Here is an 18,366-nt window from a genome sequence, read left to right on the forward strand (position 1 = left end):
CCTTCACCGTGAAGCCCCCCAACGTGGCCACGTGAGGTGAGGGGAGCATCGGGATGAGTCTTCGTCCTTCAGGCCGGAAGGACGGAGGAACCGCCGGAGGCCCGAGGATCGAACGAGCATGCCGTGTCGCCTGCGTGGCGGGGTTCCCGCACCCGCCGACCCGCTTCACGGGCATTCTTGACGCCAGTTCCGGTTCAGTTGTCAACACGGTGGGCGAGTTTTGACGAGAAGGCATAGACGCTCGCAGGTGCAATGGGGAAGGTGATTATGTTATTGTATGCAGAACGCAATCATGAGGGAGAACAACAATACTGCTTGTGTCAAAAGTAAAAAGGAGACATTTATGACCTGTGGTTTCCATCTTTATTGTCAGAGGGTTAACCCCATGACCCTGATGAAGTCATTACCCCTCTCCCCACTCAATAAGAAGTGCTGATTATATTAACATCAAATTCTATGAGGGCAACTGTCATGGTACACTGTATGATGATTATTGTATCATTCACCCCCTTTGATATTTGACAGTTTTTAATGGCTTTTTTGGGGTGATGCCCCAATTACAATAAAGCCATAAAATGCCACATAGATGAGGAATAAAATGCACATCTGTCTTGTGTTATCGATTTGTGATCTTTTTAATAAATCTACATCGGATGTCGGAAAGGAGCTTCCCAAACGATTCTTTTGCGATTGGTCGCAAAAAAATATCTGATTAAGATTAATGGACAGCTAAAATGTGCCGTCCGACCTCCGATTAGCCGATTAATCGATTAAGAGGTGCGCGCAAATACTTCTGTCCATAGAAAGAAGCCGTGACAAATGCTGCATGCATATCACCGGCCTGAGCCCGGAGGACCTCGAGGAAACGACAGCAGGAAATTTTGTGAGCGGTGACAACAACTGGCGGGAAGCGGGCGACGGTCTCAATGACAACACCTGCCACCGAAGAATAATGACACACTTGACTCCAGCCGCATCCTCAATGAGGAAAGTATCGAACCAGGCGCCTCTGCGGCAAAACACATAAGAAAAAAAAGGTAAATAGTTTTGTTCTTTTCTTTCTACGTTCATTAGCTGGAGTGGATTTGTAATTGCTGCCCGAGGTAGATAATCTGCACCCTGAGCGCCTCACAAATGTTTGATCTAGTGGAGAGTGGTGGGCTCGCACGGGAGGAATAAGAGCCACTTACCTCAGCTGCCTTAGCCAGCCGGTTGGAGATGAACACGAAGGCGCGTGGAGGAGCCTTTTCACCATCACACGTACTTCCTGGCGGCAAAACCTCGGATGGCTCTACGACTAAACAAACCCTTCTGTGTCATTTCACCAAAGTCAAGCAATCGACAAGGCAGTCTACACGGCTTCAACCTTCTCTCTTCTTATTGAATGTGTGAAGTGTTAGTCGAAAAGAAGATGCTACGTGAGAGAAATTGCTACAAAGCGAGACGGAACGCCGGCCGCAATTTACATTTCAACAGGCGAGTTGCTTCAAAAATAGACGTGATGGAAATTCAGACATGCAGTGAGGCCTTGAGATACAAGTTGAATTCGTTCTGTGACCGTGCTTAAATAAAATCATCTTGCCCCATTAAAATGAATGCAAATGCCTTTCATTCATTCTGCCCACCCCTCAAACATTTTGTAATGCGGATTTTAATAAGAAAAATAGTATCTATAATAAATCTATAATACTGTATGCTGTAAAACATAGAGTAATGACATAAGTAACTGAATGTAAAGAATTAAACCGTTTTTGCCACATGTTTTGCTTCAATTCAATGCACATTGTGCTGCGCCTTCTAGTGTGTGCGCCTTGGCCACCTGGGGGCAGTATAACACAGACACATGCATATACATGGGGATGTCTCAGCTCCTCAGTAAGCTGCAGTTTTGCATGTTGTAGGTTTTTGTCACTGTTCTCAGTTCAAATTAACAGCAGTCAATCACTTTCCTGCCACCGGTTTATGGGATCAACTTTTTTTAACTAATTATTTTTTAACCATTATTACTTCAAAATGTTTCGTGGGTTTCAAACCAATGTTCCCAAAAGTAAAAAAAAACAAAAAACAATGTATCACCCGATGTACAGTACCTCACATTTAGTAGGCACATTCACAAGTAGTAATAATGGAATAAGCATCTTGCAAACATAAACAACCCTCATTGCCAATTCCCTGGGGCTCACATGAGAAAAATATGACTTTCAAAAGCAACCCAATTAATCTCCAGGAATAATGCAGAACAAATAATCCTCTGTTTTCATTATAAATGCCTACCCCAGGCCCAATTTAATTTGATAAAAGTTCAAGATCTGTTTTGTAAGAGGGAAACATACACCCGAACTTCTGCTTTTACTAGTAAGCACGTACTTACAGTATATACACAGACTTATTCCATTGAAAGTAAACAAAAAACATGGCACATTGTTTTCATGGAACTATGTTGAAGTGATATTTCTCGAGCGGTAGACAAGATTTGTATGTGGAGGTGGAGCTCCTCTGTGTTTAGCCTGGGTTGTAAGAAGTCACAAGAGAGTCTTTGCAGAATCAAATCGCAAATCAAATTCCCTGTAAGCCATTTATTTTGAAAGGTAATCTTGTAAATTGAGTTTGAAATAATACTAAAGTGTTTTGCGATCATAGTTTATGTTTATCTATGATATGATATGATATGAAATGTAAGTGTATATTTATAGTTTAAACAAAAAATATAAGGCAGTGATTTTCAAAGTGTGGTACGCGGGCTCTCTCTAGTGGTAGACAAAATAATCATGGAATTAAATGTTCAAACTGTGCATATTGTCGCCTAAACTTTGTTTTTTTGCTTTTTTCATCCGGTAAATATGTTAAGTACAGTACAGTTGTATTTAAGTTTTAAGTACATTTGCATTTAATCCTTCACAACAGTTTGTTTTCAAACATTAACTGATGTATAGTTTTCATAAAACTTGTATTGTACAATACATTTGAATGGAATCATTACTTAAGGTATTTTACCGCCAGTTTTTTAAGCGCAGTGTTAATGCACAATGTTACAGTGGCTTACAATTCTGTACTATTGTTCTGCATTATGAAAGAAAATGTGCAGTTTTCTGCTGAGATGCACACATATAAACACACCTGCGCTTCTCATCTTTGCTAGGCTTCCTTAATTTCGGGTCCTCGCCGAGGACTGTAACCGACATTAAAGCGTATTGACCCAGCGCCAGCGAGCTAAATGAGTTTGGAGGACATGTTAGCCATGGAGGAGCGAGCTTCTTTTCTTTCGCCTTTTCTTTTGCAGAGCAAATCTTAGCGGTGCAGGAGGCCAGCGGCTGAGGTTTGGCTAATGGACGTTTTTTTTCCCTCTGAAGCACGGGTTCACAATCTTCCAGGGCCCCCTTCATAATCCTGACGTCCATTAAACATACTAGTACCATGTGTACCCATAAATGCTACAGAAATCAACAAGTTGCCTATTTTTGGAGAAAAAAAAGTTCAAAGTCAGTTAAAAGAAATGTTATGATAACAAACTCATCCATTCATTGTCTGTACTGTTTATCCTCATTAGGTTCACGGGTGAGCTGGAACCTATCCCAGTCGCCACAACAAGCAGAAACTTGGCAAATAGTGAACAATTCTAAAAAAAAAGAGTCTTCAAGTTGTTTAAGGCCACGCCCAGTTGAAGTTTACTGTCAAACTAAACATAAAACAAAGACAACTACATGTCGTGTATTTAAAACAGATGAGATGCTAACGAATAGCATGTACTGTATGTGGTGGTTATATAACGCTTGAAGCAACGGATGTCGGAACTCGGGCTGCAATTGACGATTATTTTAATTATTGAATAATCTGTCAATACTTTTTTTTCATTTAATCAATGAACCAAATAAATGTTTTCCCCTTCAAATTGACAGTGCAGAAAATGCTCAAACAAACAGATTTTTCTTCAGTTACTGGTTTGGTCCGTAACATCTGTCAGAAAATGTCAAACACTGTTTTCCAAAATAAAACCAGATCTTTAAAAAGGTCTTATTTCGATTAAAAACAAAAACTGTCTGCTTTATTATAATAACAATAATAAATAGAATTATGAATATTTACTGATGAGAGGATCCCGAGGATTTGGACAATTTAAAATTAAACAAGGTCTCTAAAGGATTAATCGAATATCAAACAATGGTTATCAATTAATTTGATAATCGATTAGTTGTCGATTAATCATTGCATCCCTAATTTGAACACAAATGTTAAATGTAAACTGACAATGTAACGATACTCGCAGTCACTCAGATATTCTTTATCCTCTGCATAAAACAACTTACATTGCCAAGTCACTTACAGTCGTTGTGAAACTCTTCGTTTTTGTCTGGATGGCTGTAATATACTGCCCCCGGTGGTCCAAGTTGCACACACCAGAAGGAGCCACAATGAATTAATCATGATGCACAAACTGTTTAGTTCGTTACATTCTCTTTCTTTTATGGTATTATTGTATGTTTTTATAAAGTACAATCTTATAGAGTGCTATTCTCCTTGTCAAAAAAACCATTACAAAAATATTTGAAGTGTTTTAAGTTAAGAGCGTGGTCACGGAACAAATTGAACTGGTACCTCAAGGCGCCACTGCGTGATTTTGCAGACCTCCGAAGTACGGCTGGCGGACCCGCAGTTTGTGAAGCGCAGTTCTGGAGGATTCGAGCAGGCGAGCCCACTTGACAACCCACACGGCAGCTGCGACTCACAAAAGGGGACGCTCTCAAAAAGATAATGGCGGCCCCAGAAATGGAATTATCATCATCAAAAGGAAACGCTAAAGAAAAGAATACAAAAAAATGGCGCTTTCTGCGATTGCCTGTGACTCCATTCTGTCGTCCTTTATCAGTCGGTGGGCGGAATTTTATTGTGCAGCCTGAATGGAGGAAAAAAAAAATAATGAATGCAGCTTGTCAAATATTGTGGGAGCGGTGAGATAGAGACGAAACAAAAAGATTTATTGTACAGAAGAGCAGCATGACTGATGTTTATTTAAATTAAACAAAGAAAAAGAAACAGTCTTTGGTTGCTTCGCCTCCAGGAACATTGATCCCAGGTCAGAGAGAGAGGGCAGATAATGATCGGCTGTTATCAAGCCTCCGATAATTCCGATTTAAGGGTCAAATGTGTCCTCAAGCGAGTCACCAAACACAATTAAGCATCGCATTTATGCAGAATATTGGCACTTTAATGCGGCGTTGCGGTTGTACACCACTTCAAACGAAAAACACAATGGTCAAGACATGAATTACATTGAGGAGCATGTAGTTGGCACAGGTGTACCTAATGTTGTGGTCAGTGATTGTCTCCGTCTCTGACGTCCTCTTCTTATACCAATATGCAAGTCCCGCTTCGGCCACTGGCAAATAAATTCCAGCTCGACTGTTACACTTCTGATGTGCCGATTTTTTGAGAAATGTAGCGTGAAAGGGGGCTTCCGACCAAATGTTCCCTCTCACCGATCCATCGCTCGAGCAGGACGTTTGGATACCGAACGGACATCCGCCGCCGAGTTCGTCGTCCTGCCTTTACAACGCGAAGAATTCCGGGACTCCCGCTGCCGCAAGTTCCGGGAGATGGATCGCTGGAGGTTTCGCGCGGAAGATGCGGTGAGAATCCATGAGTGACGCGAGGCTTGCTCGGCACTCAGACGGCGGTCCGGGTCCAATTCCAGCAGACCACAGATGAAGTCCTTGGCGGGATCGGACACGAAGGGCCAAGGCTGTGGAAGACGAGGCGGGATAAAGGTGAGAACGCAAAAAAGCCGACTTATGATAATTGCCTGACAATTTCCACTCCGGTCCTGCTGGTGGCAGTAATTTGTAACCCTGAAGCACAAAAAAAACGTGTAAAACTAGACCTCCGCCAAGGACTAAACATCCGTCTACCTCCCTGACCGATGAGTAAGGACAAACCGTTTCAATCCAGTCTTGAATGCGCAGCGCCATGTGCTGGGTATAGTTGGTAAATGTGCCACTTGGCCTCGATGCAAGTGGACAGTAACGAGGAAAAGTGAACATATTCTCACTTTTATATGGCTCCTCATCAAAATTCACTGCCCAAAAAAACAAACATGATGATGGGAACTCTCCCTGTCCCAGGCAATGGCTCCGATGTCATCTCATTATCTGAATAGGCAAAGCTGCAATGGCCTAGTCCTACTTTGGTGTAACACAGGTGTGTAAGGGGCTGCCACAAGAGTGCAAGTTTTAACACCTGACACTCACTTGCCACGTCTCCTTGTGTTGAAAGCACTTGTCGCTGTCCCAGACGCCACGTAATGATCAGAATTCGCCAGTCCGCAACAACTTGTGACGAAGTACCAGAGGAGGAATGCAGTTGGTGTGCGCCAGGGCTGAAGTTGAGCCCTTGACGAACTGGCCTTTGGTGTTGAACGCAATTGTTTAAGGGGAGTCAGTTGAGTAGTTTCTAACTTCTTCTAGGAACAAATACAACAGAGATCCTCACATTTTGTGCTCGGCGAAAGTAAAAAGTCCTTCGGGACGCACGCGGGCACGGAAAGAAGCCCGACGACAGAGGCTAAAAGTCTTCTGAAAGCCCAAATAACGCTTGAAGCGGCGCATCAAAGTGCGACGACGGCGGCTGGGCGAGCCTTAACGAGGCTAACGAGCAGAACTAACGTGCAAAGGGAAGTCAGATGTCAGCGGGCCCGAGCCTGACTAATCAGGGCGGCCTCTTTCTTCCAAAGTATTGCAACGAAGTCCTCTTGTCGTGACCACCGGCGGGAGACGAGACCTCATTAGTGCAATTCCACTCGTACCTTTATTTACGCGTTGAATTCGTTCCATGACCAACCTCGAAACTCCATTTATTAATAATCTTTATCTGCAATTAATCTGTTACAGCCCCTTTCAGAATAACCCATTTTTTATTCATTTTTTAACTCATTCACTGCCAGCAGTTTGAAAAGCATTTTGACTGATCTTTCAAGAGGCACCGAATATTGTGTTCTTCTGTGACCGTATAAGCACCGAAACGACCTAAAGAATGACTAGACTTCCCTCTTTCGCCAGAAAAACAAGTTTGTTTCTACACTTTTCAGTTATTTAGTAGTCATCTGTAGAATATAGGTCAGTTTCACCCAAAACTCTGATTTCTGACAACTGAAGTAGACTGATGTGTTGCTGTTGTTTTGTTTTTTTGTTGTTGTTGTTGTTTTTTTGCACTAAACCACAAACCACCAAACAAAACCAACAATGTCTTCAAAGCTTTAATCCGCTCCTCAATCCTCTCGTGCTTCAACAGAGCGTGCGCATGCAAATCTGTCTCTTTTGCCTTTGGGGAGGTCTCAGTCGTCATCTCCTCTTATGCGATAATGACGCTTAATCGAGTGTGAAATCGACGATGGCGGAGAGCTCAAAAGGATGCAAAGTCGGGCCTGAGGAGAGGGCGCCCCAAAGTATCGGGACGCAGAAGTCTCTGAGACTCGAGTCAGGGACCTTCTTCATAAGATGCATTTATTTTCTCCAAAATACATCATTTGTTTTAAAAAAACATACATGCCAGAATTATTTATGTAATGATATGTCACAGCCATATCTTAGCTTTTAATTGGCCACAGCTAAGGTTGGGAGGAGTCTTTGTGTTATTCTGTTTGTTTATTGTGTGCCAGTTGCCGTATGGAGGTAAGCACTTTTTAAAATGATACATTTAGCAAATTATTTTGCAGAGCCCCAGTTTACCAGGACAAGGTGTGACTAAAACAAACGTCTGAAATATATCCCGAAGGGTTTATAAGCCATCTTATATCCAGAATTTCACATTCTAGGACACACTATAACACAACACAACACACACACACACACACACACATTCCCGTGTGGCGCAGGGAGCTGGGATGGGCAAAAAGAAGCTAAGCCTACTAAAAGTTTTGGTCTCCTCCATCAGGGCGGCGGCACAACAAAGAAGACGAGTGTTGTTGTTTCCCCTGGAAGCCAGCCACCTGCAGGAGGGTTATCTCCTCGCGCTCAAATAAACAAAAGCTTTATTGTGTTTGGAGGGAGAGAGGGAAGGAGAGAGCAAGCGATACATCACAGGGGAGGAAGCGGAAAGCAGCTCCGATAAGGCATCGAGGGGGAAACCTTAAGGGCCCGCTTGCTTCATTAAGCTACATCTTGCACGAATAAGGAGCGTCATCCTCTTTGTGATCCATCCCGACCGGAGCAGGACAGCAACAATTAGACAAAAGCGCACGAGGGGTTCGATAAGTCTGACGCTGCCTTTTCTTCGACTCAATTCAGAGCCCTAAATGTGACTTCCTGGTAGAATAAAAGTAGAGCAATTCAATGATGTCTGCTTGACCGAAATGACATGCACATGCTAGGAATGTGGCCACATGAAAATGCTTACCAAAAAAAAAAAAAAAAAACATCCAAGTAGTCAAAGTGCAAAACAAATTCACAAAAGCATAAAATAACAAATTAAAACAATATACAGTATATATTTCACTATCTTAATTGTTTCATAAATTATACACGCATCAAGATATACAAGATATATTTTCAATTTGTAACTGGGAAATTTACAAACCCCACCAAAAAAAAACAATTCCATTGAAGTTGAGACATTGTGTAAAACGTAAATAAAACCAAAATACAATGATTTGCAAATTCTTTCGACCGATACTCAATTGAATAAACTACAATGACAATATATTTCTCGTTCAAACTGATGAACGTCGTTGTTTTTTTTTTTTTTGCAAATATTCTCTCATTTTGAATTTGACGCCTGCAAAAAAGATTGCAAACAGGTGAGCGTCTTGATTGGGGATAAAAGGAGCAACCCAGAAAGGCTCAGTTGTTCAGCAGCATTAAAAATAAAGAAATAAATGTTTTGCTCAACTGTGTTGCAACTTAAATGTAAAATTATAATAATAAAAAAAAAACCCACAGAAAGTCACAATCCTCTTCCAAAAAAATCAGATGTCAACCTGTATTACTAGCAGTGGTGATTGGTATCCAAATGTCATGTTTGGTGCCAAACCCAAAATGCAACACTTCCTCTAAAACACTTTCCAGGACTACCAAATGGAAAGAGTAAGAAAAAGCTCATTGGCTCGCAGCTAAACTCCTGGAATGTAAACATCAATACGCGGATGCAGGAGAGATTGTGCTGTCATGTACAATATTCACACGGCCGGCAGACGTGTGTTCACACCGCACTCGCTAGGGGGCAGCCTGCCTTCACTTGGGGGATTTTTCTTCCCCCCTCCCACCCAACCCACCCATGCTGCCTTGCTGCAGATGTTTGCTTTGGGTCATCCAGGCGACAGCGTGCGGCACAATCGAGTCGGGGGAATCTTGTGGGAGGGAATTATTTAGCTTTACATCTGTCTCACACACACACACACACACACACACACAGTGGAGGGCCTGTGATTCTATCCTGCACACAGCTTGAGTGAGAAGGTGCAAAAAGCACCCACCATGGGCAACACCCATTCTTCCTCCTGCCCTGTTTTTTTTCTCCCTCACTGGAAAGCCTCACGAGCATTTATTTGACGTACTTGCTATCCAGTTTCAGGTCCATGTACTAGTACGCGCTTTGTCCTCACTAGAAAGACAATTCAGCACACTCCCAGTTGAAGTTTACAGAGAATTACAAATTGTGTACTTAAATCAACCTCTTAGCTATGCTTCCGAGTCGTCTGTTTAGCTCAGTGCTAACAAACAATGCAAAACACCATAGATGGGCTAACGAATCACATGGGTGTCACGTTGGTGTTGGAAGGAAACCCCATATCTCCAAAATCATCACTTTTCAGAAAAGCACCCCAAAAAAAACTGCATGTTTGTTGAGCCATTAACTTTGCATCATCAGAGAAAGCCATTTTCAAAACTTAAAATTGGTCAATAATTTGGGAAAAAATAAAATACCCACGTGGGGACTGGCTAATAGTACTGATTTGTGAAAAAATATGAAATTGACCAAATTTGCAAATGGGAACTTCTGTATTCTTTAGGCGGCACTGTGGACGACTGGTTAGAGCGTCTGCCTCACAGTTCTGAGGTCTGGGGTTCAATCCCTGACCCCCCCCTGTGTGGAGTTTGCATGTTCTCCCCGTGCCTGCGTGGGTTTTCTCCGGGCGCTCTGGTTTCCTCCCACATCCCAAAAACATGCATGGTAGGTTAATTGAAGACTCTAAATTGCCCATAGGTGTGAATGGTTGTTTGTTTGTATGTGCCCTGCGATTGGCTGGCAACCAGTTCAGGGTGTACCCTGCCTCCTGCCCGATAGCTGGGATTGGCGCCAGCACTCCCTTTTTTTACTCCCTTGTGAGGATAAGCGGCTCAGGAAAATGGATGGATGGATGTATTCTTTAGTGCTTTACGACAGTTCTATTATTGTGCAGAGATGTGAGTTGTGGAAGGCAATATTGGGAAAAAAACATCTTACTAGTGAGGACAAAGGGCGTACTAGTACATGGACCTTAAGCAGGATGTCAACAATGTGGAATAAATGCTCCAAAGGCTTTCCATTCCTACCTGCGGTACATGCGGCCCCCACCGGCCTCCCAAATCCCCCTGCAATCCATCTCCCACTCCTCTGCTCGCCTCCCCTCTCGCATTGCTGGGTAAACACATCAGTGTGACACTGTGGCGCATACCCCCGGGCAAGTGGCGGTTGCACCGAGGCGGAGTGTGTTTGTGTGTGTGTGGTAACTTATGTGTGATTGTGTGCTAGCAGTACTGCAAGGGAGTACACATGCAGGAACCCAGAGTGTGAGGTTTCGGGAAAAGTGCCAGTTGAGTCACCTTCATCTCACTGCTGAACTCCCAGGACACACACGTACACACGCATACACACCAGCCAACCAATCAGAAGGGGGCCGAGAGTCGCACTTGGGCATGCGTTGATTGGTGGACGATCCACCAAACGGCAGCGCAGACCCATAAGCGTTCTACGTCAAGCCATGTTAGCATGCTATGTTAGCATACCAACCGCAAACATGCCGTACTGTCTTGCGTGTTGACTGAAGTACGAACCATCAGATCCATTACTTCAACGTCATGAACCTACAAGAGGCTACGTTTTTGAAAGACTACATGAGACAGGGTTAAATGCTAACATGCTAGCAATTAGCATGTCAGCATGTTTTGTTAAAATAACAACTGTTCACATGCCAAAGTGCTGTATTCATAAATATTCCCTGTCACGACATGTTGTAAAATATAATTTCAAAAGGCTAATTAGACTGCATCAAATGTGAATATGCTAGCATTTAGCGTGCTAGCATGCTATGTTGGCAGCCTGTCACATGTTGATTGATGGATCCATAAGCATCCTACATCCATGCTCTGTAGTAAGATACTATTGAAACTGGGTTATATGCTAACAAGCTAGCAGTTAGCATGTTAGCTGAAATCTGATTGAACAAAAAAAAAAAATCTAACATCCACAACCACCTTTTGGAAGTAGTGTAGCCAAGAGAAATGCTACAAAATGAAGAGAATAGACTGTTAGGAATAAAATGTTGGCCAGTGCTTCAAATAGCGTTTACCGACAAATTGCCGTCAAAACATAAAGCGTGGCAAAAGCCAGTGTGAAAATCTGAAGTAAAGCCCAAGTATTCTGTGCATATGCTCCGTCGGTGGTCGGTGGTGGATGAGGGTAAACCCTGGGGATAACATTCCAAGGCCTCAGACTAAAATGTCAGATTACAGGCCAGTGAATAATCCAAACTCAGCGTGAAGGCACAATCCCAATCTCACCTCCGAGCTGTGCTGTTAAAAATACCCGCCTCAGCTCCCGGAGCACACGCGGTGCCCTTTTGTTGCCTTCTCGCAAGAGCTGAAGCAGGCGGGAGATTGGACTAAATTTAGCATATCCGTGTTCTGTTCTTCACACACACACACACACACACACACACGCACACACACACACACACACACACGTTGCGAATGCCTCTGTTGCGACATGCTCACTGTACATTTTTCAATTTTCACTCGCAAAGAGCTTGGAGGCTTTCTGCTGCTGCTTGTGGGAATACTCCAATGTCGGTGGTGTGACAAACTCCAGCCAAAGGAAGTCACAGCCACGGATGGGTAACATTTTTTGGGACTATGACCAAGATTCACAACTATGGACTATCGAAAGGAAACCTGATTCTTTGTGCAGTTGGTTTAAGAATTCAGCCGGATACCTTGAGGATCCCTCCTGGTTCACACCCACTGCGGTGGTGCCCCCTCAAAAAGGCTCCCCGGGCATGACTGGTTACATGAAAATAAATCTTGTAATATCTCTAAAATCAAGCACAAACAAAGAAAAGTTTTGGAACGGGTAACTTACGTTTCCACGGAAGCTGTACTTCCCTCTGACGATGGACCTGAAGAGCCGAGTTCGGGTGTCGTCCTCAAAGGGCATGGACCCGCTCAGTAGGATGTAGGCGATCACCCCCACAGCCCACATGTCCACGGCGCAGGAGTAGTGTTTCCTCAACACCACTTCTGGGGCCATGTACTCCGGGGTTCCACATGTGGTTCTTAAGGACCACGTGCTGCTGGTCCCGGTAAATTCCGCACTTTGGGCACCTGAAGGCAAAGGTGTAGAACTCGAGTCAAATGACTTGAGTCAAACTTAGGTCGACACTTTAAGGACTTGCTTGGCTAAAACCTTTGAAAGACTCGACTTTGTCTTTCCTGGTTACATTTAAAAAAATCTATTTTGTTTTGAAACTGCTGGACATTCAAAAGTTTCGATTCCTAACTTGTTGTGAGTAGTCTATGTTGTGCCTGAGCAAGATTGTATGACTTGACTCATGACTTGACTCGACTTGCTTGAAATTTATTGGGGACTCGAATTGACTTGCTTGGTTTTTGCCACAGTACTTTGGGACTTGCTAGAAACTTGAAGGTTAAGACTTGAGACTTAGTTATAACATATGTAACTTACCCTCACTTATACCTGATGCCACTGCGCCTCCAAACGTCGCCAGTCCGAAGTCGGTCACCAGCAGGCGGGAGTCGACGCCAGGGTGGTAGTAAAGAAGATTCTCTGGTTTCAGATCTCGGTGGGTGATACCCAGCGAGTGGAGGTAGCCCACCCCGGCCAGGACCATGCGCAGGGCTCGGGTGGCGTCCCGCTCCGTGTAGCGCCCCCTGCTGATGACCCGGTCCAGAAGCTCCCCACCCGTAGCCAGCTCCAGAACTACGTAGACCCGCCTCAGACCCTGGAACACCTCCACTAGGCGGACCACGTTGGGGTGGTGGACGCGCCGCAGCACCGCCAGCTCCGCCGCGCACACCTCCCGGGCCTGGGGGGCCTCCGCCTCCATCAGCTTGATGGCGAAGGGTTGACGACTGGTCCTGTGCTCGGCGCGCACCACCCGGCTGAAGCTGCCGCGGCCGATCAGCGCCTTGATGTGGTATCTGACCAGGCAGAATGGGAACGCTGATGAGTCGTCGGAGCGCGGCGGGCGCATCTGTCGGCACATCTGGAGCGCGGTTGCTTGCGCTCTCATTATCAGCGTGACGGGGAAAATTTCGCTCATGACAAAGAAAGTTCAGTGAAGTAGGAGGGAATTCAACCAACAGGCACCAGAATAACGTTGCAAATCTGGAATTTTAAAGCTACAGTAAGTACAACCACAATAAAAAATATTAGGGCTGCAACGGTACGACAAAAATCACAGGTCGGTAGGTACCATGGTTTGTCAGGTCACGATTTCGTTCATTTTGCGGTACGGTAAGGGGAGATATTTTGTGTATTTAATGAGAGAAAAAAGAAAGCTTAAATCTTTTCCTTTTAGTAAAGTGCAATATTACTAATGTATCTTCTTTTTCGGAAACGAAGTACGCAGACAAGTGCAACAGTAACAATATTTAACCATCGATAATAGCGGAAATATGTTCATCTTCAGACTGCGCAACATCAATAGCTTGACTAATTTTAGAACATTAAAGATACAGACAAGTGCAACAATAACGGATATTTAATACATCAAATCTGCAATCTTTTCTTTTTAGGAAAGTGTAACATCAGTAATTTCTCTCCTTTTGCACAAATGTAAAAGTATCAAGTATTTCATCATAGATAACAGCTGAAATCGTTTCTTCTTAGGAAAGCACACCATAAATCGTTTGCCTTCTTTTAAAAAAATGAACAATGCAGGCAAATGCAACAGTAACAGCTATGCAAATACTGTTAATATTAAAGCTGATATATTTTCTTTTTAGGAATGTATAAAATTAGCAGTTTGTCTCCTTTTCTGAAAACAAATGATACAAACAAGTGTAAAAGTCACCCAAAAAATTATAATATGCAAAAGCTGCAAGTCCAACAGTGACACATATTTCATTCATCGTGGATCACAGCTGAAATCTTTTCTTTTTAGGAATGTGCCTTATCATGCAGTGAGGGTGCACCGCATAGAAAATGGGTGGGTGGAATTACACGTCTATTTAAAAAAAATTTTTTTTTACCGAGTATCTTTGCCACATCTCTGTACCATAACAAAAAAAATCTGAATTAGAATATAACATTCCACCCCGATAGGCTGCTGTGAACTCATCCATTGTATCTCCTGGTAAACAATTTCCCCCTACACATGCTCTATTTTTACACATCACACTGCTTTTTTTAAACGCCTTATCTCATTTTTAAACTGCTTTCACCATGAGAGTGAGATGCTCCACAGGTGGCGAGCTTTATGTTCTCACTCTTTGTGATAACATTACAAAGGCGAGGGAAGACGTGCAATTCGCGATTATCGTGTCATTTGGGAAACGTTGACACGCTTTACAAAGTAGAAAGCGCTCGCTAGAGCTTCTTGCATATTCTTTTCAACTTGCTGCTTAATGGGGAAAAAAGCAGGGAAAAAGTGCATTTATTATTAGATTGTGTGCATGAGACACTCATTTGTTATAATTTTGTTGTGTCTTGAGTGTAGGCAATTAGTGATGGGCATAACAATCCATGATGCCTTGATCCTTGAGAATCGTGTGAATTGGTTGTTGTTTAATCACATCTTGAAGTAATTGACCATCCCCCTTACTTACAGTTGGGAAATGTGATCAGGCAGAAGGAGAATGTTCTGCATTGCGCTTTTGAGGTGAATTCATTTCAGTGACAAAACAAATCTAGATGCTAAGCTAACATAGCATACATTGTAATCGTCTGGCTTCGCATTAGTAGCGTAACGTTAAAGATTTTGGCTAAGGATCTGACAACAGCATAGTGTTATTATAGTAGTGTTAGAAATAGTATTTTTGGAATAAATTAATTAATTTAAAATGTAAAAAAGATCTATTTTTTAAGTGTTTAAAAAGAAGCTTTTAAAACGTGTATCTTGCTGCTAATTTCTTACCTGGCAGTGACTCGAACATCAAACTTGTCCTTATATGTGTCGCCTCTTTCCTCGTGCTGCTTTTCATCTTTCATCACCGTTTGTCCTGTAGAAATTCGAGTCTTGCTTTTCGTGGAAAACCAGCCAGAGTTGTTCTTCTTTGGTTCCTTGTGGTTGTTGCGTTCTTTGGTGAAGGCCACCAGTGACTGCACCACGCTTACGTCGCTCTTCTTCTTCGGATTATTATTATTGTTTGGACGATTATCCATATTCTTTGGGGACGGAAGCACCTTGCTGGTGCCGCAGCCCATCATCTCAGTGGCACTAAAGTGAGGCCAGGCGAGGCGCTGGACGTGAGGCGCACGTGTGAAGGCGGGCCCACTGAGCAGGTGTCCCTCTGTTTGGCGCTTCTTCATGCTGAAAGTGTCGCGCAAACGGCAAAACAAAACAAAACCCAGGAAGCGCTTTGAAGGCATTGTCGGCACTCAAGCGGCCAAGCGGCAACGTGGAGGACGGACACAATGGAGCTGAAATCGCAGCAAACTGTAAATAAACAGTGCTGCCTTTCTAAAACAAATAAGCAGCAATTTCAAAATGATTTCTTTACAATTGTAATTTTGTTCTTCAGGAAAATGTCTTCCATAAAAGATGTCAAATTTGGGCTTATTTCCACTTAAATCGGGTTAATAAATGTCTTATAATAATAATAATAATAATAATATAGTTTTGGACGGTTTAAACTAAATCTCAAATCACTTTCTACACATTTTTTATTTTTTATTATTTAATGCAAAGTTTTTATTTAATTAAAATATTTGTGGCTAATTAATTGAAAACATTGTACTTTATTTATTATAATTTATTTGTATTGCTTTCATTTCATTCAACATTATTATGACTATTACATATTGTAACATGATTTTATTTAACTAGTTTCATTTTCTTTCAATAATGTGTATCTATTTTTGATACATGTATTTGTTATTTTAGTTGTATTGTTTAACGTACGTACTATTTAGTATATAATAATAAGACTATTTTTGTATTTATGGGTAGGAAAGGATATTTTTTAATTTTCATTTAATATAATTATTTTTGTTTATTATTATTAATATTTTAATTGTTTTGTTATTTTGCCCTATTAAGTATTATTATGTTCTGCATGTATATGTAATATTATAATGATATTATATAAGCAAGTACTCTATGTGTCCATTGAAAGGCACTTTATCCACCCACGTGTGCTACGTAACAAAAATAACATTTTATTTGATCCCCGTAAAACATTAAAGCGCTTTAAACAACGTCCTCTGCGTGACGCTTTAGTTGAGTGAATAACAAAGGTGTTTAATTAAGATAAAACAATGGCCTTTTTATTGAGACCTTCTGTTGAATTTTTCCAATTACAAGGTGAAGACGTGTCAACTGTTAGCAGATTCGAGCGTTTTATTGTTGTTTTTACTCGAGCGCGCACAAAAAAACACATTTGAACATGTTTGGGGAGAGATAAGATAAGCTTATGGAAAAGCTATCACCATCTATCACCGGCAACAGAAAAAAAGGAAAAAAAAGTTTCTTATTGAGTGTAAATAAAACAGAGGATTGCTAGCAGCCACTAGGTTTCTTAGAGATAAAAAATAGCAAACTGCAAAAGATAAAGTGCATCTCTGTGTGTGAATATTTTTGAATATACTCATTTTGTTTGTGTGCGTGTGTGTGTGTGTGTGTGTAGGTGGCAGCCGAGACGAGAAAAGTCAGGACAAAATGACAAAATGAACATATAACATTGATTATTTAGCACGTTTATGTACAGTGACCACCGTAATATATAATTTTCTATGTGAAAAATAATTTGGACTTGTGGGACGCACAGCAATAGCTTTTATGCATAGCTTCAATAACTATGCTCTCGAATTACTTTAAACATTTGATTTCAACGATTTACCATGTTTATGAACTGCAGTAAAATAGCAGATTTTGCGTGTTGAATTCACCAATTCACCACTTCTTACTGGTGGGACGCATAGCAATAGTTTTTGGGCAAAACACCATCCATGATCTTGAACTGTTTGTACATATTTTATGATTTTTTTTTTTTTTTTTAGTATTTTTAATGTTCAGTGACCGCAGATATACAGCCGTTTTATTTTTTTTGGGGGGGGGGGGTGTGTCGTTATTTGTACAAAAGCACTACTCTTGGACCGCATACCATTAGTTTTTAGGAAAAACAGCAGCCATGCGCCATTACAACACTAAACCTTTAATAAAGATTATTTACCACGTTTATGCACAGAGATTGCAGAGTATGTCACTTTTTATTTGTTACTGCACAAAAATAAAACTTAATTGCGGGACGCATAGCAATAGTTTTTGGGACAAAAAATAAATAAATTGATGCTCTCTAATCTTTTATGTTGATTGTTTAACATATGTTAATGTATACTAACTATAGTAAAATAACAGTTTTTATGTGTTAAATTACTAATTATGGGACACATAGCAATAGCTTATAAATATATAAACATATATGCTCATTGGACTTCCTCCTTGGGAATATTAGATATGTTTATGAGTATTCTAGGCTGTTTTTCTTTTCTTTTAGCCATATCGGTGTTGTATTCTTCTCACTGTGGATTTCGTTAGTTCTTGTGTTTTTTTTTTTATTTTGCACTGCCGCCAGCCAGTGTTTTAAGCATCTCACATCACCACTGAGGTGGTAAATCGCCCTTGAGAAGACCTCCTCCGGGGAGTCAGCAGCGTGTTGGCAAGATGGCCGCCCGTGCTGATGAACGACGTGGCGACGCACGCGCATGAGCCTCCGGACCTTAAGGCCGCTCAGAGCGCCACCAACCTGTCAGTGGCTTCATTACCTCCCCCTGGGGACTGTTTACGGTTTCTTCAGCCTGTTTGTGTTTGAGCGTGTTTGTGCAACTTGATGCTAGATGTTCTTACAAAGATAATTCCTTTACATTTAGAATCCGCACATCGATGAAAGCATTAAAAAAATGATTACAGTACATTGCTACTATTATTTTTAACGTATGAAA

General features: G+C 41.9%; 1 protein-coding gene and 1 long non-coding RNA gene across 3 annotated transcripts; both read right to left on the minus strand.

The window, feature by feature from the left end:
• Positions 1-361: 361 nt before the first annotated feature.
• Positions 362-4,853, minus strand: LOC133470427 (uncharacterized). The gene is made up of 3 exons (XR_009785975.1): positions 4,594-4,853; positions 1,191-1,297; positions 362-1,009 (listed from the first exon to the last, which is right to left on the minus strand). It is a non-coding gene; the product is annotated as an uncharacterized LOC133470427 (long non-coding RNA).
• A 147-nt stretch (positions 4,854-5,000) lies between these two features.
• LOC133470441 (serine/threonine-protein kinase H1-like) lies at positions 5,001-15,735 on the minus strand. Of its 2 annotated transcripts, XM_061758848.1 has the most exons (4): positions 15,341-15,735; positions 12,928-13,403; positions 12,325-12,566; positions 5,001-5,737 (listed from the first exon to the last, which is right to left on the minus strand). In XM_061758848.1, exons 1-4 carry the CDS (start codon positions 15,733-15,735, stop codon positions 5,471-5,473), a joined length of 1,380 nt encoding a protein of 459 aa, XP_061614832.1. In that variant the 3' UTR covers positions 5,001-5,470. The 2 variants fall into 2 exon arrangements, with proteins under 2 accessions (XP_061614832.1, XP_061614830.1); XM_061758846.1 differs by lacking the exon at positions 15,341-15,735 and having other exon boundaries at positions 12,940-13,495.
• Positions 15,736-18,366: the final 2,631 nt, after the last annotated feature.

This window comes from Phyllopteryx taeniolatus, chromosome 20 (assembly GCF_024500385.1).
Source record: "Phyllopteryx taeniolatus isolate TA_2022b chromosome 20, UOR_Ptae_1.2, whole genome shotgun sequence".
In the NCBI taxonomy this organism is placed as follows: Eukaryota; Metazoa; Chordata; class Actinopteri; order Syngnathiformes; family Syngnathidae; genus Phyllopteryx; species Phyllopteryx taeniolatus.